We start from the raw sequence: 27741 nt of genomic DNA, 5'->3' as shown, positions 1-27741 counted from the left end.
CAAAAGCTTTTAAGTTTAATTAGGTCCCATTTGTTTACTTCTGTTTTATTTTCATTACTCTAGAAGATTATGAAAAGGAGGAGATGGGTAAAAAAAGATCTTGCTGTGATTTATGTCAAAGAGTGTTCTGCTATGCTTTCCTCTAAGAGGCTTACAGTATCCAGCCTTACATGTAGGTCCATTTTGAGGTTTTTTTGTGTGTGTGTATGGTGTTAAGGAATGTTCATTCCTAATTTCATTCTTTTCACACGGAGCTGTCCAGTTTTCCCAGCACCACTCCCTGAAGACACTGTCTTCTCACCATTGTATGTTCTAGCCCCTGTATTAGATTAGGTGACCACAGCTGCCAGGGTTTATCTCTGGGCTGTCTATTCTGTTCTATCAATCTATATTTCTGGTTTCATTTGACTACTATGCTGTCCCGATCACTGTAGCTTTGAAATATAGTCTGAAGTCAAGGGGCCTGATTTCCTCCAGCTCCATGTTTCTTTTGCAGGATTGCTGTAGCTATTTGGGGGTCTTTGGAGTTTCCATACAAATGGTACATTTAAGTGTTATAATTCTGAGAAAATGCTCTTGGTGATTTGATAAGGAGTGCACTGAATCTGTAGATTGCTTTGGGTAGTATAATTATTTTCACAATATTGATTTTTCCAATCCAAGGACATGGTGTATCTCTCCATGTGTTTGCATCATCTTTGATTTCTTTCATCAGTATCTTATAGTTTTCTGAGCACAGATATTTTGCCTCTCTAGGTAGGCTTATTACTAGGTATTCTTTTTGTTGCAATGGGAAATCAGATAGTTTCCTTAATTTCTCTGATTTTTCATTGTTTGGGAGTATATAGAAATGCAAGAGATTTCTGTGTATTAATTTTATAACCTGAAACTTCACCAAATTGATTGATGAGCTGTAGTAGTTTTTCTGATGGTATTTTTAGGATTTTCTATGTGTAATGTCATGTCATTTACAAACAGTGACAATTTTACTTCTTTTCTTTAATTTGGATTCCTTTCCTTTCTTTTTCTTCTCTGATTGCCAGGGCTAGAACTTCCAAAACCATGATGAATAAAAGTGGTAAGAGCAGACATCCTTGTCTTGTTCCCAATCTGAGAGGAAATGCTTTCAGTTTTTCACCACTGAGAATGTTGTTTACTGTGGGTCTGTCATGTACAAGTTTTATTATGTTGATGTAGGGTCCCTCTATGCCCACTTTCTGAGTTTTTACCATAAATGAGTGCTGAATTTTGTCAAAAGCTTTTTCTGTGTCTGTTGAGATTATCATATAGTTTTCATTCTTCAGTTTGTTAATATGGTGTATCACATTGACTGACTTGTGTACTTTAAAGAATCCTTGCATCCCTGGGATAAATCCCACTTGATTGTGGTGTATTGTCCTTTTAATGTGTGTGTTCCTTCAGTGAATTCTGTTTCCTAGTATTTTGTTGAGGGTTTTTGTGTCTATGTTCATCAGTGATAATGGCCTGTGATTTTCTTTTCAGTGTGAGATATCTTTGTGTGGTTTTGGTATTAGAATGATGGTGGTCTCATAGAATGAGTTTGGGAGTGTTCCTCCCTCTGCAATTTTTTGGAAGAGTTTAAGAAAGATAGGTTTGTAACTCTTCTCTAAATGTTTGATAGAATTTACCTGTGAAGCCATCTGGTCCTGGACTTTTGTTTGCTAGAAGATTTTTAATCACAATTTCAATTTCATTATTTGTTATTGGTTTGCTCATATTTTCATGTTTCTTCCCGGTTCAGTCTCAGAAGGTTGCACCTTCCTAAAAATGTGTCCATTATTCTAGGTTGTTCATTTTGGGGGCATGTAGTCTCTTATGGTCCTTTGTATTTGGTGGTAGTCTCTGGAGCTTGTGCGGACAGAGGATTCCTTGGTGTAGAAGTGGACAAACATGCTTAGATGGGGGCCCCTCCTAGCGCCCATGGAGGCCTGAGGCTGGCTGCTAGGGAAGGAGGTTGCAGTGGAGGCACCCCCCCCCCTTGCATGCCACTCAGCAATGGCACCTTGCTTCTGTAGTGACCCAGAGAAGTGCTTCTACAGCTTCTTCTAGAAAAGTCAGAAGTGCTTCTGTAGCTTCTCCTGAAAACATTCCCAGTTGTGGAACTCCTTACTCCTATCCTTCATGCTGTCTTTTCACAGACAGCAGTTGTCCCCTCCCTGGGTCCACTCTCCAAACACGACTTTCCATCACTCAGCCCCTGTCCACACCAGGAGACACAGGACTCGGGCCGGCGTGTGCAGGCAGCAGCACAGATCATGGGCACAGGTCTTACTTTGTCCTGCCTTTCACAGACCAGTTGCTGCATTTCCCACCAATCCTCTTTCTGCCCGAGCTGATTTCCCCACTGTGAATGGGCTTTTCTGAGTGTGGGAACCTCTACACTTTCAGTTCCCCTCCAGGGGTGCTGGTCCCTTCCTCTTTGCTCTTTTGGTTTTTTCCTTTCTTTCATCCTACCTGGTTGCACGGGCATTCTTCTTGTTCTTTTAGGTGTCTGATCTTCTGCTAGTGTTTAGCAAATGTTCTGTGATAACTGTTCCATTTGTAGGTGTATTCTTGATGTAGTTGCGAGGAGAGGCAAATTCCATGTCCTCCTATTCTGCCATCTTGACTCTTCCCCAATATTCATATTTCTACTGACAGTCTGTTAAAGGCAATCCAAGCTTTTCCTGTCTTGCTCCTCGAAATTTTTCCAAGCCTCTGCCCAATTCCAAAGTCATGTCCATATTTTTAGGTAATTGTTTCAGTATGATTCCTCTTCCAGGTACCAAAATTGTATTAGTTACTTTTTATGCTGTAACAAATTGCCATGCATTTGTGTGCTAAAAAAGCACAAATTTATTATCTATGGTTCTAGTGGTCAGAAGTCCTAAATGAATCTTGTGTACTAAGTCACTTCAATCATGTCCAATTCATTGCGACTCTATGTACTATAGCCTGCCAGGCTTCTCTGTCCATGGGATTCTCCAGGCAAAAATATTGGAGGGGTTTGCCATGCCCTCCTCCAAGGGATCTTCCTGATCCAGGAGTTAAACTTGCCTCTCTTATGTTTCCAGGATTGGCAGATGGGTTCTTTACCACTAGTGCTACCTGGGAAGCCCATAAATGAATCTTACAATACTGAAATTAAGATCTGGCAGGCCTGTGTTCCTTCTGGAGGTTCAAAGGGGGAAATTGTCTTTCTTGCTTTTTCTAGTTTAGAGGCCACCTGCATTCCTTGGCTCATGTTAATATTCTATATATAACAAGGTTGTGTATGCTAGCATTATTTTCAATTTTAAAAAATAGTTTATTGAAAAAATACAGTGAATGCTCTTCAAATTTCTATGTCTGCAAAATAAACTAGTAATATTCTCTTAATAGACAATTGCTAAAATTATAATAAAATAAATATAATAATAAGTAAATAAAGTTCAATTGGCTTCTTAAAACAGATTAAAAATCATCACTGGCCAGAAACTTCCCATCAGTAACTTTGCAGTTTTTGAAAGCTTCCCATTACTTCAGAATTATATAGTATACATACTTACACTACATATACAATTTTTATTCTATTTTTTATAGTCTTCACTTTTAAACCTATTTTTCTCTTAAAGAATAAAGGTGAAAATTAATATTTGAAATAATATTAGTAACTCAAGCAAAATTTTTCTTTTTACATTTTTTCCCATTCTAATACTGTAGCATAATTTAGATGGGAAGGGTAGTAAAACCTGACAAGAATACCAAGAGAACAAAGTTTTTATTCATTAAGAAATCAAATACTTCAAATTATATCTAAAGTATGTTAATAAAATAAAAATGTAGTTAAAAAATGACATACATTTAAAGGCTTTGAAAAGTGGAATAATTCTAGAAAACAACAACATTCACTCCAAAGAGACTGCATTTGTATTAGATATCAGGCATGGACTTCACAAATATAAACAGATACTGCCCTTACTCTCATAAACCTTACAGTCGATCTATACAGGTCTTTATCCTAAGAAATTTCTGAATAATACATAATTTGGAGACTCATTAGCCTTTGACTTCACTGTAGAAATATTACATTTTTATTCTACTACAGTTTTTTGAAAGCAGAGGGTTATTTTAGTTTTGCAAAGAAGTTGAAAAAATCTACTAGCGGTTAATTTTTAGTAACTTGTTCTATATTAAAAGAAAAAAATTTACAATGATAAAGTCTTTGACAGAGCACAAGGAAATACTGCTGCCTAACTGAAGTTAGTTCCACATTATAAGCCACTGATTTAAGCTTTACTAAAAGTGTACTTGTTCCCTGCTTGGTTTCACTTAGATATACTTTCATTTTCCTCATGCTGTAGTCTCTTACTAATATACTTTCTTGCAATTCCCTCCCTTCTGAGTTGAAGAAAAATGAAACCTCAAATTAGACTAATTTTTGAAAACGAGGACAGATATACAATCGGCTGGAAGGATGATGCACAGTGTTTTTCCCTTGCAAGAGAAAGGAGTATGAGCACCAGCAAGAGTAGTTAGGCATGCAGAGGAAGAACAATAAAATTATTCTCACTGATTACATATTTTCAGAAGAGCTGGCAGATTTCTCAAAGATAATTCAATCCTAGGGGCCAATAAAAGCCCAACCCCATCCAGAATTTCTTACTAGCCAAACTAAAGCATCACAGTTGACCTTAGATTCCATCAGTATGTGCTCAGTTGCTCAGTTATGTTTGACTCTTTATGGCCCCCTGAACTGTAGCCTGCCAGACTCCTCTGTCCATGGCATTTTCCAGGCAAGAATACTGGAGTGGAGTGCCATGTCCTACTCCAGGGGTCATCCCAACCCAGGGATCGAACCCACATCACTTGCAACTCCTGCACTGGCAGGCAGATTCTTCACATTAGCAGCACCAGGGAAGCACCTCCATCAGCATAAAAGTCAGTGTAAGCAGATCTGAACATTTCTTTCTGATGCTTTACTATTTCCTTCCACATATACCTGGCAAAATATAAAGCATCTTTGTACAATTTAAGAAACTAGGGTTAAGATTTTAGAGCCTGAGACCCAATTAAGCATATTTTTTTCTACAGACCTCACTCCTACTTTCAAATCCCCCTTTGTTGCAGTTGGAAAGATAAAGCACAAGAGTGCAATTTAAGAGCTGAGATTGTTGAGATTTGCTCAAGTTTATCTGTGATAAATATGGTGGGAATGAATTCAGTCAAAAAGATTCTACACACATGGTACAACCAAATGGAGCTTCTATGGTATTACTGTAACTTCTTGACAGACTTAGAGTTCTTTTTCTTCTCATGCTTGTTATTTCTGAATGCCTGATCACTTAAAAAAGCACTTTTACCCATCTGCACACTCAGAGAAAAGGGCACCAATGAAAAATTTGACAAAAGCAGCATAAGACAAAATTAAAACTATAAAGCAAATTCCTTTTTAAAAAAACTAATCTTATCCAGTAATTAGAGGAAAGATAGCAAAGGAAGGAAGAAAGAATAAAGTAAATAAAATATCACCAGAATTTATATATTTTGTCATATATTATTAATAAAATCTATCCACACCTACACTTTTGTGACAAGTAAATTTTTCTTAATATTGGAATGCACGCTTAATATGTATGATAGCACTGAAGTCATATTATTTTGAGGGATTAGCAAAGATCTATATTATCATTGTTTAACATAAGTAATACTCTGAATTAATAATGATCTGATTTAGACCATTCCCGGGATGGAAACTTGCAAGAGTTAAACGAACACTTTTAACAATTACAGGTCAACTTTGGGTTTATCAAAAGAACATATAAGCTGATACTAGATAAATGGGTGAGTGGAGATATGCTTAATTGAGTGGTTGGAATTCTCTTCCCATAGCTTCTCGGAGAACCATGTAGGTTCCTCCTTCCCAGCTCTCAGGGACTCAGTTAGGATAAATCCTACCAAAGTACCTACATCCAGGAGGCAAATGGATTCCTGATACTCTATAAAGAAAGCTGAGTGCCAAAGAATTGATGCTTTTGAACTGTGGTGTTGGAGAAGGCTCTTGAGAGTCCATTGGAAAGCAAGGAGATCCAACCAGTCCATCCTAAAGGTAATCAATCCTGAATATTCATTGGAAGGACTGATGCTGAAGCTGAAACCCCAATACTTTGGGCACCTGATGCGAAGAGCTGACTCATTTGAAAATACCCTGATGCTGGGAAAGACTGAAGGCAGGAAGAGAAGGGGGCAACAGAGGATGAGATGGTTGGACGGCATCATCGACTCGAGAGATATGAGTTTGAGTAAACTCAAGGGAGTTGATGATGGACAGGAGGCCTGGCGTGCTGCAGTCCATGGGGTCACAAAGAGTTGGACATGACTGAGTGACTGAACTCAACTGAACTGAACTGATACTCTTGACTGACACCTAATAAAAGATTCCATACTTTTAAATGTCAATTTTATTTTTCACTACTATTACTAAGGGAATATAAAAACCAAACGTCAGTTTAGATAATACCTGCTGCAAGTAGATTACCCGCCACTAGTGGTTTTGATAATAAGGACATTTATTTTTTTCACATTTAAATATACAGTTTAAGGAGTTCTCGCAATGGGTAGCTCAGCTCAGAGTTGTTAGGTCTCTGAGTTGGCTTGTTTTCTTTGTTGTTCTCCTCTTGTTAGCCAGTTTGGCTCTCCACTTTTTAAATATCACACCCTTGAAACATAATGCTCATGATAAGATGGGTGGGTTGGTGGTTGACTTTGCCATCTCTCCTAAAATTCAGCAAGAAAACATTTTCTTAGAAGTCCAGTGATTGATCTCAAAGTGTGATCATCTGAGTAGTAGTAGAATCAGTGTTGGCATAAGCTTGTGAGAAATGCACATTCTTGGGCCTCTCTCTAGGCCTACTGATTCAGAAACTCTGGAGCTGATGCCCAACAATCCATTTTTAGAAGCCCTCCAGGTTGTTCTGACTCAAGATAAAGTATGTTGTTGTTGTTCAGTACTCATTCAAGTCCGACTCTTCACAACCCCATGGACTGCAGCACACCGGTCTTCCCTGTCCTTCACCAACTCCTGGAGCTTGCTCAAACTCATGCCCATTGAGTCACTTACCATTCAACCATCTCATCCTCTGTCGTCCCCTTCTCCTCCTGCCTTTAATCTTTCCCAGCATCAGGGTCTTTTCTAATGAGGTGGCTCTTCGCATCAGGTGGCCAAAGTATTGGAGTTTCAGCATCAATCCTTCCAATGAACACCCAGGACTGATCTCCTTTAGGATGAACTGGTTGGGTCTCCTTGCAGTCCAAGGGACTCTCAAGAGTCTTCTCCAATACCACAGCTCAAAAGCATCAATTCTTCAGCGCTCAGCCTTCTTTATGGTACAACTCTCACCTCCATACATGACCATTGGAAAAACCATAGCTTTGACTATATGGCCCTTTGTCGGCAATCACTAATTAAGACCAATCTGATCCATGCCCTGAGGCTGAGGCCACCTTCCCTCCGCTGGGAGGACAGCTCTCCCCTGCATGGATCCCTCCCTTCTTTCCTTTGCCTGAACAGAGTTTCTTTCTCTGATGTTGTTGTTCAGTCTCTCAGTTGTGTCCGATTCCTTGAAACCCCGTGGACTACAGCACACGAGGCTTTGCTGTCCTTCACCATCTCCCGGAGCTTGCTTAAACTCACGTCCACTGAGTCGGTGATACCATCCAATCATCTCTTCCTCTGTTGTCCTTCTTTCTCTGATAAATGTACACAAAATAGCAATGCCCTAGACACACGTTCCCTCATCCCCTACTCTCACCACATCACATATGTGTTTCTGTCTGCTGTGTTTCCCTCTACTGGAATTTAAGTTCACAGAAGTTAGAACTTTGTCTATATTTATTCACTGCTCTGTCCCCAGAACCTAGAATTTTTGGTGTATAACAGGTGTTAGATAAATGCTAGATATATGGCTGGCATATTGATATCCAAATGAAATTGGAATAAGTCAAAGAATGGTTAATGGGTAGACAAACAGTAGTTTGCCAAAGCAAACTACTTACAAATAGAGATCTGGAATAAAATCATTCCTGACTTAAAACTTAAGTGTTTGTTATAATGTAAAAAAATAGCTATATTTCAGTAACTTAAGAAAAGAAACCCCTTTCTCACCTTAAATGCTCTGTTCCAATAAATTTACTTATACTACACTTTTCTGTTTTATCAGATTTGATACCTTTTATTGGAATGGACAGATTTAATCAACATAAAATCCACCATAAAATTAAAAATTTAAGTTGCCAGTTTTCTTCTAGAAAACCAGAAATTCATCTGACAGAAAACTGAACGAAATATAGGTTCAAAGTGTAAATTAAATTACTTATATAAACAGATGATAATACTTTCAATTTCATATACTATTGGACTTACTTCTTAGTTTTATTCTAGGGAATTATTTGATACCTTGATTACTCATCAATGCTTGCTTGCCTGTAGAATAATTTTATGTAAACGAGTACATGGTTCCATAAATGGTTATTTCATATTGATAACATTTTAAATGATATAATATTCTAGTGTTACCTTAACACAGATAAAACATATTTCCAGAGAAGCACTTCTGAAAATCCATTGAGTAATTTCTATTATAATTTGTATATGATTTTCATATTTAAATCTGACCATGAGAAAAAAATAAAATTATCATGTTATACATTCTTTTTGGTACCATGGCACCAGATTCTCAGCTGCTAATTTAAAAATAATTTTGTGGGCATATACCAATTTAGACCATTATATGTAATTATAAGTAAAAACACAGAAAGAAAACCGATAGCAGCCTAAAACAGTGATGCTTCAGTGATCCGAGAGACTTGTGCCTATACATGCTGAGTTTTCAGGTTGCACAATGCTCTTCACTGGACAAGTGACTTTTTAAGGTTGCCTCCTTTTCTTAATGTACCACAGGAACCTTTCCAGAGACTTATTCTCCTTTTTGCTTTTCAAAGATTAACACTGGACTAAATTCCTTTCCACAAATTTATACTTTTGGCTTTGGATATGCTATTTGATAAATGGTAGGACTTTCAAGATTTCCAGTGCAATTTATATTAAATTCTTCGACTCCATTCCTGACATATATTGTTTCAATGACTTCTTAACCTAAATGTGAGTCAGAGAGCAGGATCAATGATCCCAACAGCAACGACCCTAGCTCCCAGAACACTTCTTTTGTCTCATAAAATATATTCATATCACTACTTATTTTAGACATTATGACATTGATTATACATATTTTCTCTACCAGTCAAGTAAACACCTGTTTTCTCTTTATGTGCTGCCTTTAGATGTGACTTCTGAGAAGGCAGGAAACACAGGATGTTTTTTAGAATAATTTTCACAAGTCAAAATATTTTCACAATGATTGTGCTGTTCTAGTGTATGGGCTAGTTGCTCTTGGCTTTTAAATTCTTTCACATTTCCCGAAAGAATTTCCAGTGTCCTAAGTCAGTATAGTGCACACAATTTTAAGTATATAGTTTAATAGGTTTTTGCATATATATACTAGACACCTGTGAAATATCCAATCATCCCTTGCCCAGAAGTTTCCTTCATCCCTCCCTAATCAATATGGTTACGTCATTTAGTGAGTGTATCTTCAAAATGCCTTGCTGCAAAAATTTTAGTTTTCATACTGAAAAATTTTATATACCATAGCTGAGTATACTTGTGTGCTGTGAAACTCTGCAGGACAGGAATAGAGACGCAGACACAGAGAAAAGACTTGTGGACACAGCGGGGGAAGGAGAGAGTGGAACAAATTGAGAAGGTCGCACTGAAACATAGACATTACCATATGTAAAACAGCCAGCTAGTGGGAAGTGGCTGAATAACACAGGGAGATCAAGCGGGAACTCTGTGACAACCAGAGGGGTGGGGCAAGTTGGCGGGTGGCAGGGAGAGTCAAGCGGAAAGGGATATATGTATATTTATGGCTGATTCGCATGGCTGTGTGGCAGAAACCAGTACAACATTGTAAAGCAGTTATTCTCCAATAATCATAAAAACATAGTCAGGTAAGTTAATTTTACCTTAATAGTGTGTTTTTTTCCTATGTAAAAAAATGCTAAATGACTATAGTAATTATGGTGATGATAAAATATCAGTTAACTCTTAACTCACAGTTATACTAAGCATGATTCAGGCATTTCATATATACACACTTCTTTGGGTAGGTACTCTAACATTCTTATTTTTAGAATGAGAATTTTATTTTGTTCAACTTAAAAGGACAGTAAGAAGGGGCAAAGGCAGGATTTGAACCCATTAGTCTGGGGCCAGATTTCTTTCACTCGAGGAACAATACTGTCAGCCTGAGACCCAGAAGCACAGCAGGGTTGGATTTCTAGGCAAAGAAGAAATCCCCATAAATAGGCCATATCTTATTACTTCTGAGTCTCTGGCAAATATTCTATGCCACATGGTAAACCTGATTTCCATAATCTCAACTCTCCTGCAGTCAAAATATCATATGCTAATGGTCATCATAATTTTATTTATATTGAGTGAGGGACAAAATAACACTTAAGCATATATAAATGCAAATAGTTAGCTGAACAAGAAAACTTAAAATTTTAGAATCATTTATGGCTCAGGTGGTAAAGAATCAGCCTGCAATGTAGGAGATGCAGGTTCAATCCCTGGGTCAGGAAGGTCCCCTGGAAAATGGAATGGCTACCCACTCCAGTATTCTCACCTGGAAAATCCCATGGACAGAGGAGCCTGTTGGGCTGCAATCCACAGGACTACAGAGTTGGACTGAGTGACTAACACTAATATGCAGATTTAAAAAACTTCCTGAAGGCTGATATGAGACCATTTTACATTTCTGGTTTTGTTTTAAATCTGAAAAACTTAGAACCTAAATGCCTTCTGCTATTATATTCTAAAAATTTCAATTTTAACTCTTGATACATATGCCAAGTTTTTAAAATAAATGCCTATACACTTCATACATCTATGTATGCATTCTCTTTTCCTTCATTTAAGTTTGCTTTATTTTTAAAAATATCATGAGGAATCCTAGTATTTGAATTGAAAAGTGTATATTACTTTCTCTTCTGTGAAGCTTTTTTATTACTCCTCATGAGTCAAGGGAAAAGTCTTTTGTTATTGCCTTTACAAATCAAGAGTAAAAAACAAATGCTTAATTGAGCAGATTGATGATTAGATGGAGAAAAATGATGAAAGGAAAGACGCCAGCACAAACAGAATATGGCCATTCATGTTTTACTCTAAATGAATCAACTACTGCTATGAATGGGGACCTAATACTCATTCTGGCAGCAAACCACCCAGAGCCTCAGCCCTCTGTGGAGCCCCGTGTCTGCGCGGACAGCTTTCCTCATTTCTCCTCCTGGAACACACCAGGCAGCTCTCTTTTCCTGTTGGCACAGTCACGTAACTCTTAAATGCAGGGTTATAAACACAGTGGAGTACAGGGGACTTTTTCCCACTCTGAGCTCCAAATACTCATGCAAAGATGAAAACGCTCTCTCTTAAAGAAACAAGGTAACTAAACTATAATATGCAGTCAGGAGAAACAGCCCTGGCTGTTCCCAGACCTAATTTCTTGGCAAAACTTGGATTAAAAAATTTTTTCTTTAATAAAAAGGGAAAGAATCTTCAATTCAACTACACTACTGATATGGACCTGTTTCCATCCTTACCCTTACATATGCCTAGACTAGCTCAGTCTTTTGTGTTTAATTGTCTACAACCAAAAGTAAGAGGTTGTTAAATAAGGAATTTGCTGTTTCGAGCAGATATTGCTGAAGTTTTCATAGTGTGTTGGCTAATCAGCAGCACAAGACCTCTCAGACATTAACATGGCAGAAACAAACCCTCCTGAAGTTTTCTAAACCCTTCTTATTGTCATAGCAAGATTCCTCCAGTCAAGTATTAGAAGATGAAAAGTGGCACAGCATTACTTGTTAAAGACACCCAAGTGAGTCAGAAAACTTGGCTGGCAGTTTACCTGGGCCCAACTACAAATACTCTGTAATAGAAGTGCCACATTCAATTAGCCCTGAAGCAGGGAACAAAGCTCTCTCACTTTAGAAAGTTGGCAAATGGAATTTGCAAAAAAAAAAAAAAAAAGCAAACCTCTTACCTTTGGTAGCAATTCGTACACACTGGGTTTTAGTTTCCTGATGGAATAAAACAAAGTCAGTTATAAAAAAATGAAAATAGTCAGTTATATAGGTAATGTTTCCTATTTCATAAATTACAACTAGTATGAAGATTAATCTGGGGTTATAAAGTAGGTTTACAAAGAACAGAATCACAGCATTAAAGACACTATTTTTTAGATGTTTTCACAGAGATTTCTAAAAAATCTAAAATGACTTAAAAAAACTAGTATTTTCTAAAGACTTAGATATCTCTGTTTACCTTGTAATGAAACAGGTTATCTTGCTGGGACAAACAATCCAGCATCCTATTTGAATTTGTTGTACTTTTTGAATGATCATAAAGAAAAATATATTTGCAAAGCTAATATAAATCAGACCCAAATATAAATTTCATGTTCATCTCATACCTGTAGATTCAGACCAAAGCTGGAATACTAGACAGTTTCGCTTTGATTCTAGCACGACTAAGGAGCTAAATGATGAAAGTCATAAAATTGCATCACAGTTACAGTATATTTCATCTGTTCTTTTTTCTTTTTTAATTTAGGTGTTAGGGATTAAATATTTCTTGGTGGGATTATGTTCTTTCTCTTGCTAGACAGATGAGATCACGAAGTAGAAGGAGAAACCGGAAAGGACAAGACATTTTAGAATTTAAAAAATCTTTTCTCTTCCTTTTGTTTTTAAATGTTGTGGGGTGGTACTAGGAGGGTGAAACACACTTCGAGGTTTGTACTTCGCTCCTCCAAAATTAAGTTCACTCAGTTTATATCCTTGAATATATATCCTTGAATCCAAGAGGTTGGATAAGATGTTAAAGGCGATGAACACAACAGAGGTTATTTGTTTTTAAGATGTGTATGTAATTCCATCTTGATTAGTTTTATAGATAGATAAACCCAAGACTTCCTATACTTTCCTCTTAAGCATTTGTTATTTTTAAAGTAAAGCATTGAGGGGGAAATTAGTAATCAAAAATGAAAATCTCCACTTTTATTATTTAACTGTGACCTGAAGCCTTCACAGTACACTCCAAGAGACTGTTTCACAGTACCATAAAGGTTCAAGGAATTTTGATTTCTTAAAAGCAATTGCTGTTAACTCCATCAGGATTACCAGTCTCTGTTGGTAGGAGCCATGTCAATTTTAATACTTTTTTCCAAGATAATTATGAAACATATTATTGCTACTCTGTACTTTGATTAAACCACATGTAGATATATTCACAATTAGAAGAGAAAATTCATATCAAATCTTTTAAAAGAGTGCCAGAGAAAATTCTTTATAAGTAACAGACATTCATTAACACTTCTCTCATACCACAGACCAAGTTACAAAAGTTAATTTGGAATCTCTCACCTCTCTAAAGATGAATACCCAAACAGAACTATGCTACTTTATAACCAGAATGGAATAAAACTTCTGTGGTTGTCTCTTTTTTGAGCAGCCCCATCACGGCAGTGGTACGGAATGATGTGTGGGCAGAAAGTAGGCAGCTGACTCCTACTTACGTAAAAATAAACTAGAAGATGAGAAGAGCATTTTTAACCATGAGCAGCCTCTGGCTTTGAAGTACATCTTAGAAGATGCTGTGACATTTTTCTTTCCATATACTGTAATCCAACCATACAAGTAAGCACAAAAATAAAGTTTTCATTCAAAAGCAGCCAGTCAATACCCTAAGTTCTCACAGTCCCTTAGAGAAATGCAAATAGATGACTACGTCTGCAATGAAATGATTCCAGGATATAATAGGACTGCTGCAATTGGATATTCCACATCATCTCCCAGGTACCCATCGCAGGGACTCAATTCCTCAAACCCAACAATTTCCTATATAGCTACAAAGTACATAAAACTGTCATTCTTTCTATTGAATTTTAAGTTGTAGAAGGTTTCCATTCTCAATTTTTTTTCTATACCTCTCTGCCAAAAAAAAAAAAATTAAATTAAATATGCTTTAGGAAAGGAAATCTTTCAGAACAGCATGAGACACGAAAGCCTAGGCTATTTCCTTACATATGGAACCACTGGGAGTTTCTAACTTCCTGTTGTGTTTCCCTCTTCAATATTCATTTGGGAGCCGTGGCAGTGTTCAAAAACAACTGTGTCCAAAATGGGAAAAGGAGGGGCAGCCAGGGAACAGAAAACAGACTTGTCTAACCACACAGCATCCCGCCATCGCCAGGCTGCCTTCTGTTTAGGTTCTGTCAGATATACCACAGGCGCCCTATTACTTTGTAATCAGAGGATTGTTACCAGTTATTTACTATTTGGCTTGTACCCCCTGAAAACTTTATAAGGGTTTATTAGCCTGCTGTGGAACACGCATTCTGTTTATCCTGCAGTAAATTTAATCTCCTGAAGTGTGCCACTATTGAGCAAAAAAGACAGAACAATGCCCTATGTTTACAGGGGCTGGAGGCCCAGCAATACTACACCCATCTTTGCAAATCATTTTACTCACAATTGCTCTTGTGGGCTTTCCTGAAGAGGGCTCAAAGAGAAGCAGTTACTAGGAAACAGGAATCCTGTGTGAGATAACTGGCGTGGAGCCCCACCCCTGCAGTAGGCCCCAAACCGTGCATGCTGCTAGGAACAGAAACAACACCCCCTACACACGGAATTTTTTTTTTTTTCTTCCCCTGACAAATGTTATTGAGTATTTATAAAATTTGACTGTGGCTAATCTTCAGGGCAGTGAAAAAGCAAAATCTTGGAGGACGCTCACCTTCTCCACACTACTCATGGCTTGGAAATAGATGTTGTATCCTTTGCGTGGAGCCAAAGGGGGGTTCCAAAAGCCCTGATAGGTTCTGTTATCGCCCACTGTGAATGGGGCAGGTTCCGGAAGGTTCCCTGGGGGCAGTTCGGCGGCAAAGTAGTATGGCGCACCCCCACTCATGGCATTCTGGTAGGTGACAGGAACCTGGTAGCATTCCATGGCTCCGGTCTCTCTCTTGGTCCGGTGGGGGTGCAGCTCCTCCACAACAATCTGATAGGCACTGTTTGGGAAAAGAGAAGGAAAGCAAAGCATGCAGTTAGAGACTCTAGATACCGAGCGCTCTCAAAACAAGGACTGGGGTGTCTAATGTCAGCATGCAACGTTTCAGTCTTTCAAGTCAGTCTTAACCTCCTGTATTCTGATTTTCAAGTTCTTTTGCAGTAAAATAGCATTTCACATGGATTCTGCTTCCCCCAACCCCAGTATAATCACCAAGGAGCGGGGGGGAAAAAAAAAAGACAAATCACCACAGAACTCGGCACGCTTTTAAATGTTGAGAGATGAGATCCCTTAATAAGGAACCTGACATTAAGCAGAGACATAGCATACATTAAGGTTTTTGTCTGATATTTTAAAATGTTTAAAGTTAACATTTTCCTTTGAAATCATAGTGTGGAAGGCCTCGCTCCAAGGCTCAACAAGAGTGACTGCCTCAGGGCGGGGCTTGAAGCACCAGTTTGTGGTTGTCATCGCATTGGAGACAGGATGTGCTGACAGGCTTCTCCACCTCTTGACCTTGCCATGGCGTCAACACTGCCTCAGAGCTATGCAGATCTAAAACACAAGTGACATGCTGCAATACGGGCACAGATGGACAGAAATCTGTCCTCGCCACTGAAATAGACTGCCTCCTTCTTCTAGAGTTGTTAATAATAAAATGTTACAAATTGCAGAAACAGATGGCATTTGGCCTATTAAAGCTCAAACCTAAAGCTTCTAATACCTTTCTTAAAAGTCTTAAAACTTTTCTCTAATAGCTAGTCTTTTATAGAGGAAAGGAGAGAAAATAATTCAACTTTAATTATCTACCTCACCACTAATTAAAATTTTAATTCAATTTCTGAAACTGGTATATTAATATTTTCTCTGTAGGATAGTCTTTAGGAAAATATACATTTTTTAGGTAATGTACAAAATTTGAAGGTAATGTACATCTGATAAAATGGACATTGTTAATATATTATTTATTTTGTATATTACATATATATAATAAATTTTTAAAAAATATGTAATTTAAATTCCTGACAATTATGAGAGAAAGTACTATGGTCACATACAAATTAAAAATAAATCAGCTGTGTGTAGGGCTGTGTGTTTGAATCTTGAATTTCCAGGCAAATCAGATCATTCTGTGTAGAGAAAATAGTTCCTATTCAATGTGTCTCCAGCAGTAATAGAACATTTCCTTTAATGAACTTCCAAAAAATAAAGGAGAGAGAAAGAGAGAGATAAAAGTTTCATCTAAGATAAACATTAAATTTTATGCTAGTTTAGAATTGAGTATAAAATTTAACTTAATACACACTCCGTCATCCGTACAAACAGGACACTTGCACAGATTAAGAGAAAGGAGATTTGTAGATTAAAGATTTTATTTTCCTCCTAATTATTTAAGTTCCCATTTTCCATTAAAACTGTGCTAAGAAATAGGTAAGTTGGTATCAATCTCCTTTCCTTTACATATGGACAGAAATTGTATTAATGTCAGAAATTGAGATTTGAGACAGTAACTAAGGCAGAATTCTATGTTATTTGAAATTATCCATACTGCATCATTCCTTATAACTCTGCCAAGTTGGGTCTCTAAGCTCCAAGGAATGCTACTGACAAGACACATGCTCTCTGAGGGGTATGTGGAGCAGGCACTTGTCAATTTTAAAATACAGGGAAACATAAGCATAGCCCTTGGAGAGAGAGAGAGACAGATCATAGCTGACATATGTTATGTTAGGCAAGCCTAGTCTTTTATTTTTCTGCTTATTTTCAATTTAGAATCCATATTTGTATCTTATACATCTGTATATCCTATGGATACATTCATATATGTGGATAAACTTGCATATGCACACTACTCGAATAAATCTAACCTTATAATCTTGTCCTAATGGACAATATTGATAATTACCCAACCTTGTTAATCTTTAACTTAATCTTTAAAAATAAATTCCTTGTTAATTAGCCCACATTTCTAGAAAAATCCAGAACATCTAGTGAACATTCAGTCTTAACTAATTCTATTAAACCGACACAGATTGTACAATCCAAATTAAAGAACTTCACATACGACAGCTTGTCTCTTCAGATCTATTAAGAACAAAAGCAAACTGCCGATGCTGGAGAGGAATAAGGGAAGAAAAGTATGCTCTTTGGGAAAGATCTCATCGAACTTGAGATGGAGCTCCAAACTAAAATTATAAAGTTCATTTTTAAAATGAATTTTCTTATCTTCTTTGCTCAATTTGTCTGAGTAGCCTTTTCTTTAACCATATACTCCTCATTTTTCTAAAGTTGTTTTCTCCCTGATACTTATTTATCACTACAAATTAATTAAAGGGCAGAAAGTAAAAAATAAGAAATCAAATTAAAAGTTATTTGACTGATTACATGAAATTGGCCTATGCTCTTTCATGCTTGTGGTGTCTAATTACCTAACGGTACTTAAGTCTAGCTAGATCTAAATATATGAGTTTAGTACTCTGGCAATTTTAAATATTCCAAAGCCACATGAATAATTTTATTCACTCTACCTATATTTCATATTTTCCCATTATTCTTAATTACATTTTTAAAATATTTCTATAATTAGGTTAAAATCAATATACTGATATCATGAATCTTTACTCAACATTTAAAATATGATTTCTTTATGGTAAAAAACTAAAGGTGATTTCACTATACTATGCTTTAATTTTATTAAACATTGGTATGACATCATTTTTAGTGTTTTAGGAGGCAAAATAATGATTTCTTTCATACAACTTCCCTTCAGCTGTAAGACTTTAAGAAAATATACATGGGAATTTTTGCCATTAACTCAAAGCAATTATATGATAGACATGGTAGATATTCTTCCTGATTTAATGCTTAAAAATGTTGGATATGAACTCAAAGATACCTTTGCCTTCCATGGATTTTTTTTAACCCATTAGTAAGTAAACCCTCTGTGATTCTGATTAAAGTTTTAGCTTGTATGATTTCTAGGTGATACCAAGTCACAAAGTATACAATGTATACTTTCTCATATTTTAATTGAAAATGTTTCCTTAAAGCTTTAGGAGAAATTCCCTAACTCTAATGTTTTACAACTCCTCTAACCAACAAAGCTCCCAAGATCTCATAGCCACCATTGATCCTATTGACTGCCCCAATGCCAACATTCTGAATATCCACAGAGTAAAGCTTAATTACCATATTTTAAAATTAATTCCATCTTGTCAAAATTATGTGATGCTCTCCCGCTGTCAAAATCTGTACTCATTACACTGGGGTTAATATCTTACATTGAAAAAGCAAGAGAGTTCCAGAAAAACGTCTATTTCTGCTTTATTGACTATGCCAAAGCCTTTGACTGTGTGGATCACAATAAACTGTGGAAAATTCTGAAAGAGATGGGAATACCAGACCACCTGACCTGCCTCTTGAGAAACCTGTATGTAGGTCAGGAAGCAACACTTAGAACTGAACATGGACCAACAGACTGGTTCCAAATAGGAAAAGGAGTACGTCAAGGCTGTATATTGTCACCCTGCTTATTTTACTTATATGCAGAGTACATCATGAGAAACACTAGGCTGTAAGAAGCACAAGCTGGAATCAAGATGGCCAGGAGAAATATCAATAACCTCAGATATGCAGATGACACCACCCTTACAGCAGAAAGTGAAGAGGAACTAAAAAACCTCTTGAAAGTGAAAGAGGAGAATGAAAAAGTTGGCTTCAAGCTCAGCATTCAGAAAACTAAGATCATGGCATCTGGTCCCATCACTTCACAGGAAACAGATGGGGAAAGAGTGGAAACAGCGACAGACTTTATTTTTTGGTGCTCCAAAATCACTGCAGTGATGATTGCAGCCATGATATTAAAAGACGTTTACTCCTTGGAAGTAAAGTTATGACCAACCTAGATAGCATATTAAAAAGCAGAGACATTACTTTGCCAACAAATGTCCATCTCATCAAGGCTATGGTTTCTCCAGTGGTCATGTTTGGATGTTAGAGTTGGACTGTGAAGAAAGCTGAGCACCGAAAAATTGATGCTTTTGAACTGTGGTGTTGGAGAAGACTCTTGAGAGTCCCTTGGACTGCAAGGAGATCCAAGCAGTCCATCCTAAAGATCAGTCCTGAGTGTTCACTGGAAGGACTGATGCTGAAGCTGAAACTCCAATACTTTGGCCACCTCATGAGAAGAGTTGACTCATTTGAAAATACCCGTTAAGCTATCATTGAGCATCAAACCATTTCTTTTCTAATATATTTGTGGGGAAAAATGATGGTTTTGATGGCATTTCATGACTATGTCTTAATTATCTAACTAAAAATATATGGTACTTAATATTCTAAAATGCAAGAATAGGTTTTACCTACAAAATAAACATTTAGTTATACCCTAGAATAGATAATTTCTTGCCAGCTTAAAATAGGCTGAGCTTATATTTGGAAAAAGGTGTGATAAAACACACATTCATTTATTACATCTTACAACAAACTGGATTCACCACTGAGGAACTCTTCTCTCGTGCTTTTGCAACATTCCACTGCTGTTTTCATTATTTGAAAACACATCTACATTGACTCAGTCTTTTAATAACTGGGACATTCTATGAATTCTAATTTATAATTAAATCTACCCAGGTTAAAATTTGAATTCATTTAAGAAATATATATAAAAAAATAAATTTTTAGAAAAATTTAAATTATGCTTTAAAATGCTTTAAAATTAATTATGTTTTAGAAAAAATTTAATTATGCATTCTAGAGAAATGATTCCAAATGTGGGTAATATTAATTTTGAATCATAGAAATGACTATCAAGTAATGACAGTTTTAAGGCTAGACTCAAAAAGTTGGTGAGGACATTGAAAGGACTAGTTAAGTCAGACAGCAACTTTCAAGCTTTAGAATGATTGTGCTAGTCGTACAGTTGTGTCCGAATTTTTGTGACCCAATGGACCCACCAGGCTCCTCTGTCCATGGGATTCTTTAGGCAAAAATACTGGAGTGGGTGGCCATTTTCTTCTCCAGGGGATTTTCCCAACTCAGTGATCGAACCTGAGTCTCCTGCATTGCAGGCAAACTCTTTACTGTCTCAGCCACCAGGGAAGCCCATTAGAATAATTATATATTAAAAAATTAATTTTGTCAAAGAATCACACTTATTAGAACTGTACTACACAAGTTTACTTTAGTGTACGGACACAGTCTTAATGAATACTGAAGAACAAAGTGGTTGGTGATACTGAGTTCTGCATTATTTAGGACAAGACTTTTCACTGGGGTATACATTATTTATTCACAAATATAAGGCAAATATAGTGGTAAGTAACTGATTTGTAACTTAAAAAAATATTATCAATAATATATTCACAAATCCAGCAAAGTTCGTGAACACCAACTCTGAGCAAAGGATTTACAAGGATGAAGAACCCTCTCATTGCAGACCCAGATTGTCCATGACAAATCTGGGCAAAGGTCTGTGCTCTGTTGCGATTGTTTTATCTTTGGTTTACAATGCTTAGCACAGTGCCTGGCACATAATACTGGCAATTAATATTTGTATAATAATTTGATTAAATTAATAAGAGCTTAGGCTACATTATGTGGCACTTGTATAATAATAATAATATACTGTGTGTGCAACTTGCATTAAGTAGAGCTGAGTTCACTCAAATATCTAAGTCTAAAAAGATAAATGCAAGTACCTGGCAGCTCATTTAAACAACAGTAGCAGAACTAAAGAACTAAAAAGTAAATTTTATCACAGGTAGAAGATGTGAATAACTCTGATTACTTGTCAATAGTAAAAGATGTTGAATGCAGACATTTTCTCTTTCTTCTTTGGATCAGCAATCAGACTTCCTCACAAATCACTCATTCATGAAGAGAATTATAAACTTTGCATTTTCAAGTATCCAGTGCCTCACAAGTTTCTCTATTACAAGTGTATCCAATCATCTCTTTTTTTTCTGCTGTTGGTATTACTGTGACTTTTAGCCACACATGAGGTAAGAGTTTCCTTTATGGACTCAGGTTCCTTTATCAATATTTTCTTCTTTAATTAACAAAAATATTTCTTCCTTTCCAGTGATACAGGATTATTTACGTGGTTAATATGTGCCCATAAGGTCAAGCGTGTCATATAATGCACAGAACAAAGATTAATATTTTATGAATATGTAAGCAACTTGAGATGATTCAATTATGATATACCTGCAATGATTTCTGCACCTTGATTTATTTCTCCAGAAAAGTATATAAACAAAAGTACCCATCAAATCTACAAGTTTCAGATGGAAACCTGCTAAAGTTTTGTACATTTATCTAATGACAAATGCATAGGAATTAAAATCCTTAGAATAATTTCACTCAATCTGTGAAAATAACATGGCTCATAATTTCTTCAAGATGAGGATAATATGTGGGAGATTTTAATACTAGATAGTTAAGTTAAATGGCAAATTGAACTTTAATATTTACTATGAAATTTCTGATAAGCAACAATTTAGGAATTAAAAGGTTACATAAGTCACATTCATTTTAACTATTCTCCTTTTATTTCCTCAAAGCTTCCTATTTGTCAGTCATATTTATGAAAATATATTATTATTATGTAATCTATATTATTATTCTATCAATAATTTCACTCATATGGAATTATTCATAACAGATTTAATACAATGGACAGGGGTTATTTTCTCTTTCTATTCCTGACAAATACCTTCAAAGCTCATATACCACAAATATCAACAGAGGAAGGGAAATGAAATGGGGCTAGAGAAAGAAAAAATTCAAAGAACAAAGCTCTTAAATCAAACAGTACAGACAGGTGAATGGTTCAGTTCATGAACATGTCAAAATCCCCTTAGAATTTTACTCTTAAAAATCTCTCCACAGGTTTGACCAAAAGAAAAAACAAACACAAACAAAACAAATATAAAACCATTCTGATACTAGCTATCAAATGAATGTCTCTTAAAGATGAACCACTATATTGGCTGCTGAACGGCTGTGAGAACACATCTCTTCTACCGCCTGTTTTCCCTCTGACTGTGATTTTCCCCTCTTACCTGATAGGAGCGCCTTTTGCCTGTGCTGGCCTCAACAAGACTGTTATCGTGGTGGCAGTTTCATTGAGAGAGGCATCAACTCCTTCGTAGTCAGGTAAAGTTGGAGCTGATAATTGATTAATGAGGGAAAAAGTTTCAGTCAATAAACAAGAATATATCATAGTTCAAACTGAATAAATGATCCTGATCAAACTAGTCTATCCTAAAGGAAATCAGTCCTGAATATTCATTGGAAGGACTGATGTTGAAGCTGAAGCTCCAATACTTTGGCCACCTGATGCGAAGAGCTGACTCATTTGAAAACACCCTGATGCTGGGAAAGATTGAAGGTGAGAAGAGAAGGGGATGGCAGAGAATGAGATGGTTGGATGGCATCACCGACTCAATGGGCATGAGTTTGAGTAAACTCCAGGAGTTGGTGATGGACAGGGAGGCCTGGCGTGCTGCAGTCCACGGGGTTGCAAAGAGTCAGATGCGACTGAGCAACTGAACTGAACTGAAGGAAAAATCAATTTAATACTTAAAATTAGACTGTACCTTAACAAATGCCACTGAATGTTAACTCTGGAACCTAAAGCAGCAGAAGATAAGAAGTTAAGACTTACTAAAATTTAAATTATAATGTGGCAACTTGTGACACACACTCTAAACATTTTATGAAGATGTTTTAACTTCTAGTTTCCTGAGATCTTGAAATCAGCATTGATGGGATGGGGGTAAGGTGTTAGTAGCATAGACTCTGAGGAGTTCCCGTTACGGAGTTGCACATGGAGATGTGGAGACAGAAATGGCAGGAACCTAGTTAAAAGGCTGCCTGGGGAGGTGGTGCTGCTTTGATCTAAAGGTTGTGGAATGACCCAGCATTGATCTTGACCACTTTCACCACTGTGGTCACAATAGAGACTTATCTAGGAAGTATGCTGAATGGAAATGGGTACTTCAGCTGTTAATTACCAAGAATTAGTGCCCTTGTTGCCAGATACTTAAAAAGAAGAAATCTAAAAATTTTCAAAATACTTGAAAATTTTGGGGGGTAACGAGGCTTCCTAATCCTGAACTGGGTGAATAACCTCAAATGGCTTTTGATCATTTCCATGAAGAAAGATGTTTAAGGGAGGATATGACCAGTGAAATATGTACATTACCAGAAAAACTGTGAACAAATGGTATCTAATAAAAAGTTTAAAGTATTGCATTCACTCATTGAACATTTACTGAATACTTACTATGTATCAAACTTTACAAGAAGTGCTATAAATATAGAAGCAAATGAAGCATGGTTTTTGACATTTATAGAGTTAAAAGTAGGGATTCAGATTTATCAAGAGTGACAGTCTTGTAAACACTAACAAATTATAGAAGAATTTAGGTGACCAAAATAGGAGACAGTTAATTAGACAGTGGTTCTCAGACTAGGGAGATCAGAAACTCCTGGAGGGCTCTTAAAATAAAAATGCAGAATGCTGTTCCATTTGCCTACCATTTCTGATTCAGAAAGTCTGGGGAGGGACCTGATAACGTACATTTCTAGGACATTTTAATGTGAAATTGATGCCGGGTGACCACACTCTTCTAAACTAGTGTTGGGAACTGGGAAGATGAAACAGAGAGGACTTCACTATTTAGGCAATGTTTGAGCTGAATATTAAGAGTAAAAGCTCATCAGAAAGAGAGAGCATGGAAAAAAATATACCAGAGATAAAAAAAACAGAACACATGAAGATACCATTATGTGAAAGGACACGGACAATACAATAGTTTGCTGTGACTGGAACTTTGGATTTATGGATAGGAGAAGAGGATGAAAAGGGTCATAAAATGAAGTGCCACAAATGTTAATCATGCAAAAATGTCATACTAGACATAATATAGTAAATACATTAGATTTTGAAAAAAAAATTAAGGAAGAAATAAATGTTGTACACAGATCAATAGAAAAACAAACAAACAAAAAAACACAGGAGCAGGAGTGCTCCTTAGAAAGATATGTCAATGATAGCTTTAAATACAATCCAGATGGAAAGGCAGAAACAGTGACATGAGAAAGAGGCAAATTATCTGGGTGCTGCTTAGGAAGTAGAGTCAACAGATACTAAATAGGTGCAAAATGTATATGAGTGCCATTACATATGTATGTATATCATATGTGTACTATACATTCACACATATGCATAAATCATACTGAGAAGCATCATGCCTCCAATACCTCAATTTCACCTTAAGTTGTTTTTAAATTGCTAAAGGATAGAATTACTGGACTCAAGGGGTAAATAATGATAAATTACCTTAAAAGTTCAAGTACTTGAACTTGAACTTAACTTGTACTTGAACTTGAACTTAACCATATGTGGTTCCATATGGTTAGTATGGAACCACACTAACCATAAATTTCATTAGCCTTAGCTTGATCATTATGTGTTCCCAAGATATAGCGATTGTAATCAAGATTTAAAGTTCAAAGCAAACATCCACGTACTAAATTGTTTTGCTCTGTAGAATTATAATAAAAATGAACATGGAAGAACAAAAAGAATTTATATATTTTTGCCTTCAACCATGACTAACTATATTAAAGATTCAAAAAATGACGTGAATTACACTCAGTGTATTTGTGATTCTTTAGAAATATGCTATCAGAGAAGGCAATGGCACCCCACTCCAGTACTCTTGCCTGGAAAATCCCATGGACGGAGGAGCCTGTTGGGCTGCAGTCCATGGGGTTGCGAAGAGTCAGACACGACTGAGCGACTTCACTTTCACTTTTCTGCATTGGAGAAGGAAATGGCAACCCACTCCAGGGTTCTTGCCTGGAGAATCCCAGGGACGGTGGAGCCTGATGGACTGCCGTCTATGGGGTCGCACAGAGTCCGACACGACTGAAGCGACTTAGCAGCAGCAGGATATGCTATTACAAACCAATTCTGTTTGCACATTATTTATTTCATACCTGAGATATTGGTGGTCACATTGATGGCTGTGGCTGGCCCGAAACCTTTGACAGTGCTGGCTCTTATGAGAAACTGGTAGGTGGTTCCTGGATGGAGATGCATGAAGACATGGTGGGTACTGTTCCATAAGTTTGATACGGTCTGGGGCGGTCCAGCCACAGGAACTGCAGGATCAAAGGATCTTATGCTGCTGTAACTGACCTGTTTTAAGAAATATTATTTCCTATTACATATCCAATACATATCTTAAATAAGATAGCACTCAAGGGCATCTGTGTGGAATGAATCACGATTTTTTCCCTTCTTTTCTTTCTCATTTTGATATGGTTATTTCACTGTTATTCTGTATCTACTGTCTGTCTGTCTGTCCATCTTTATTTATCTACAGATAAACCTAGAGTTATCTGACTGGATCAATATACATCTATTTTCTTCCATCAAAAGAAAAATCAATATAATTAAATATGAACGTTATTGTTGTTTTAGTCACTGAGTTGTGTCTGACTCTTTTGGGACCCCATGGACTGAAGCCCACCAGCATCCTCTGTCCACAGGATTTCCCAAGCAAGAATACCGGAGTGAGTTGCTATTTCTTCTCCAGGGAATCTTCCTGATCCAGGGATTGAACCCATGTCTCCTGAATTGGCAGGTGGATTCTTTACCACTGAGCCACCAGGGAAGCCATAAATATGAATACATATTTATATAAAATCTTACGGTCATATATAATGTAACGCATGTGAAACAGAAATTGCCACCAAAACTGAATCAAGAAAAAATACTTTGAACAGACCAATCCTAAAAGTTAAAAAGAAGAGTGTAATAAATTTTCTGCAAACAAAATTCTCCTTTTCATAATGTACTCTGTTGCCACTAAAACATATTTTATACTGTAATCAACACTGAGTACTCAAGAACAGAACCTGTGCAATGAAAATGACATTTTCTTTTCATCTTTTCAGCTTTTCACATTTACAAATAAGATAATGATTTATATTCAAAGTTGAGATGAAGCTCTGGAATAGAGAGGTTTATGATATATTTTGCTTTAAAGGTATTTACCCCTACCCTAAAAGCAACTGCATTCAATGGCTTTCCCTAAATCATAGCATGAAATATGAGTTTCTTAATTTTGTAAAAATTTATTCTTTACAACCACCAGTAAGTCTGTTGGCAAGTTTCATCTTACTTCTTTAAAACAATATTTACTTAGGAATTTGAAAAGTCTAGGTACCATAATATTTGTTTTGATACTTAATTTAGAGGAATCTATAAATTAAAACAGAGAAGAACTAATAGTGATTATAATCCCCTAATTCTCATTTACTTCTTTTCCATTATTTCTCTGATTTTTCTCTAACATGTTCTTTGATTCTCCCCTTCAATGCACATTTCATTAAACTTCCTTATTCTCCCAGTACCTCATATTGAGTGATGATTCCATTTGGATCCAAAGGTTCTTTCCAGTTCAAGAAAATCTTATTTTCAAAAGAGGTTCCTTGAAGAGAATTGACCGGTACAGGGCCAGGCACTACATATAAATACATTATTGGTTATAAGGATCCTTATATCAGAAACAGAAAAAAGTAAACATGTAAGCTGGATAAACAGGTTAAAAGTAAATAAAATAAATAAAAATAAGTAAAAATAAAAAAGCTGTATGATAAGCTTTTAATATATGGGAATACATCTGAATTTAAAATAAATCTCTAAGCTTCTAATGCAGATTATGTACAACTGTAAAGTTATTTTTATTCAACAGAATTTTCTATCATTGCAGAGAGCTGAATAGTGTAGTCTAGTTCTCTCTGTTGTATGCCTTTAATAATGTGAAGGTCTCATTTGTAACTTGTTTCAAGAACAGAGCTTGCCTTGAAAGATTTCCCTGAATGATTTTTTGAAGATTATCATAAGCCCCTAAAGTATCTCTATAAACAATGTTCATAAAATAATAAATAATAATAATAATTAATGCTCCTTAGACTCAAAAGCCAAACCATACGGAATTAAAATACTGAATTAAAATGCTCATTAATAGTCAGTCTTTCATAGGTACACTTATTACATTTCTAAATTTAAAAAAGAGAGAGCATTATTACAATGTATAAAAAACTCTTTAAGATTAATAGGTTCAAATCATTGCTTCAGTCTTTTAAATGAAATTTCCCTTTTTCAAAGCAAAGAATCAAACCACTTTATAACATCAGACTTGTTTAGAACTCAACAATCAGCATAATTAGTTTTGAAGTGTCCCCAGGTATGACAAGATTTGAGAAACCATTCCAGCCCTTATTTGCAAATGTCATATAACTGACAATACCCAGTGGCAACAGTGAATGATGTGTCAGCTTCTATTGACAAAATACAAAATACTTTCATTATTGTGTTTTTCCTTTTATACATTTTATTTAAATATTCAGTTGCATTTATGTACATACATATCCAGCATTTTTGTTCTCTTAATGTTTAAAAATATATCCTATCCATCCTACTTTGCTTGAAAGTATGCTTTCTCTTGAAAATATCAACCCAGTTTTTTAATTAATATTTTTCCTTAATC

The 27741-nt window shown here is 36.2% G+C and overlaps 1 protein-coding gene across 10 annotated transcripts in view; it reads right to left on the bottom strand.

Moving 5' to 3' along the window:
• Positions 1-27741, bottom strand: part of PTPRK (protein tyrosine phosphatase receptor type K) — a 594471-nt gene that overhangs the window by 84409 nt on the left and 482321 nt on the right. For all 10 annotated transcript variants that reach the window (XM_070461331.1, XM_070461333.1, XM_070461334.1 and 7 more), the window contains exons 9-13: positions 26603-26712; positions 25181-25382; positions 22234-22339; positions 14897-15170; positions 12144-12180 (exon numbers count right to left, since the gene is read on the bottom strand). In XM_070461331.1, coding sequence (XP_070317432.1) covers positions 12144-12180; positions 14897-15170; positions 22234-22339; positions 25181-25382; positions 26603-26712 — 729 coding nt within the window. The remainder of the gene's footprint in view (positions 1-12143; positions 12181-14896; positions 15171-22233; positions 22340-25180; positions 25383-26602; positions 26713-27741) is intronic.

The sequence above is a fragment of the Odocoileus virginianus genome, chromosome 34 (genome assembly GCF_023699985.2).
Source record: "Odocoileus virginianus isolate 20LAN1187 ecotype Illinois chromosome 34, Ovbor_1.2, whole genome shotgun sequence".
NCBI lineage: Eukaryota > Metazoa > Chordata > Mammalia > Artiodactyla > Cervidae > Odocoileus > Odocoileus virginianus.
This window is presented reverse-complemented; position numbering and strand designations above follow the sequence as displayed.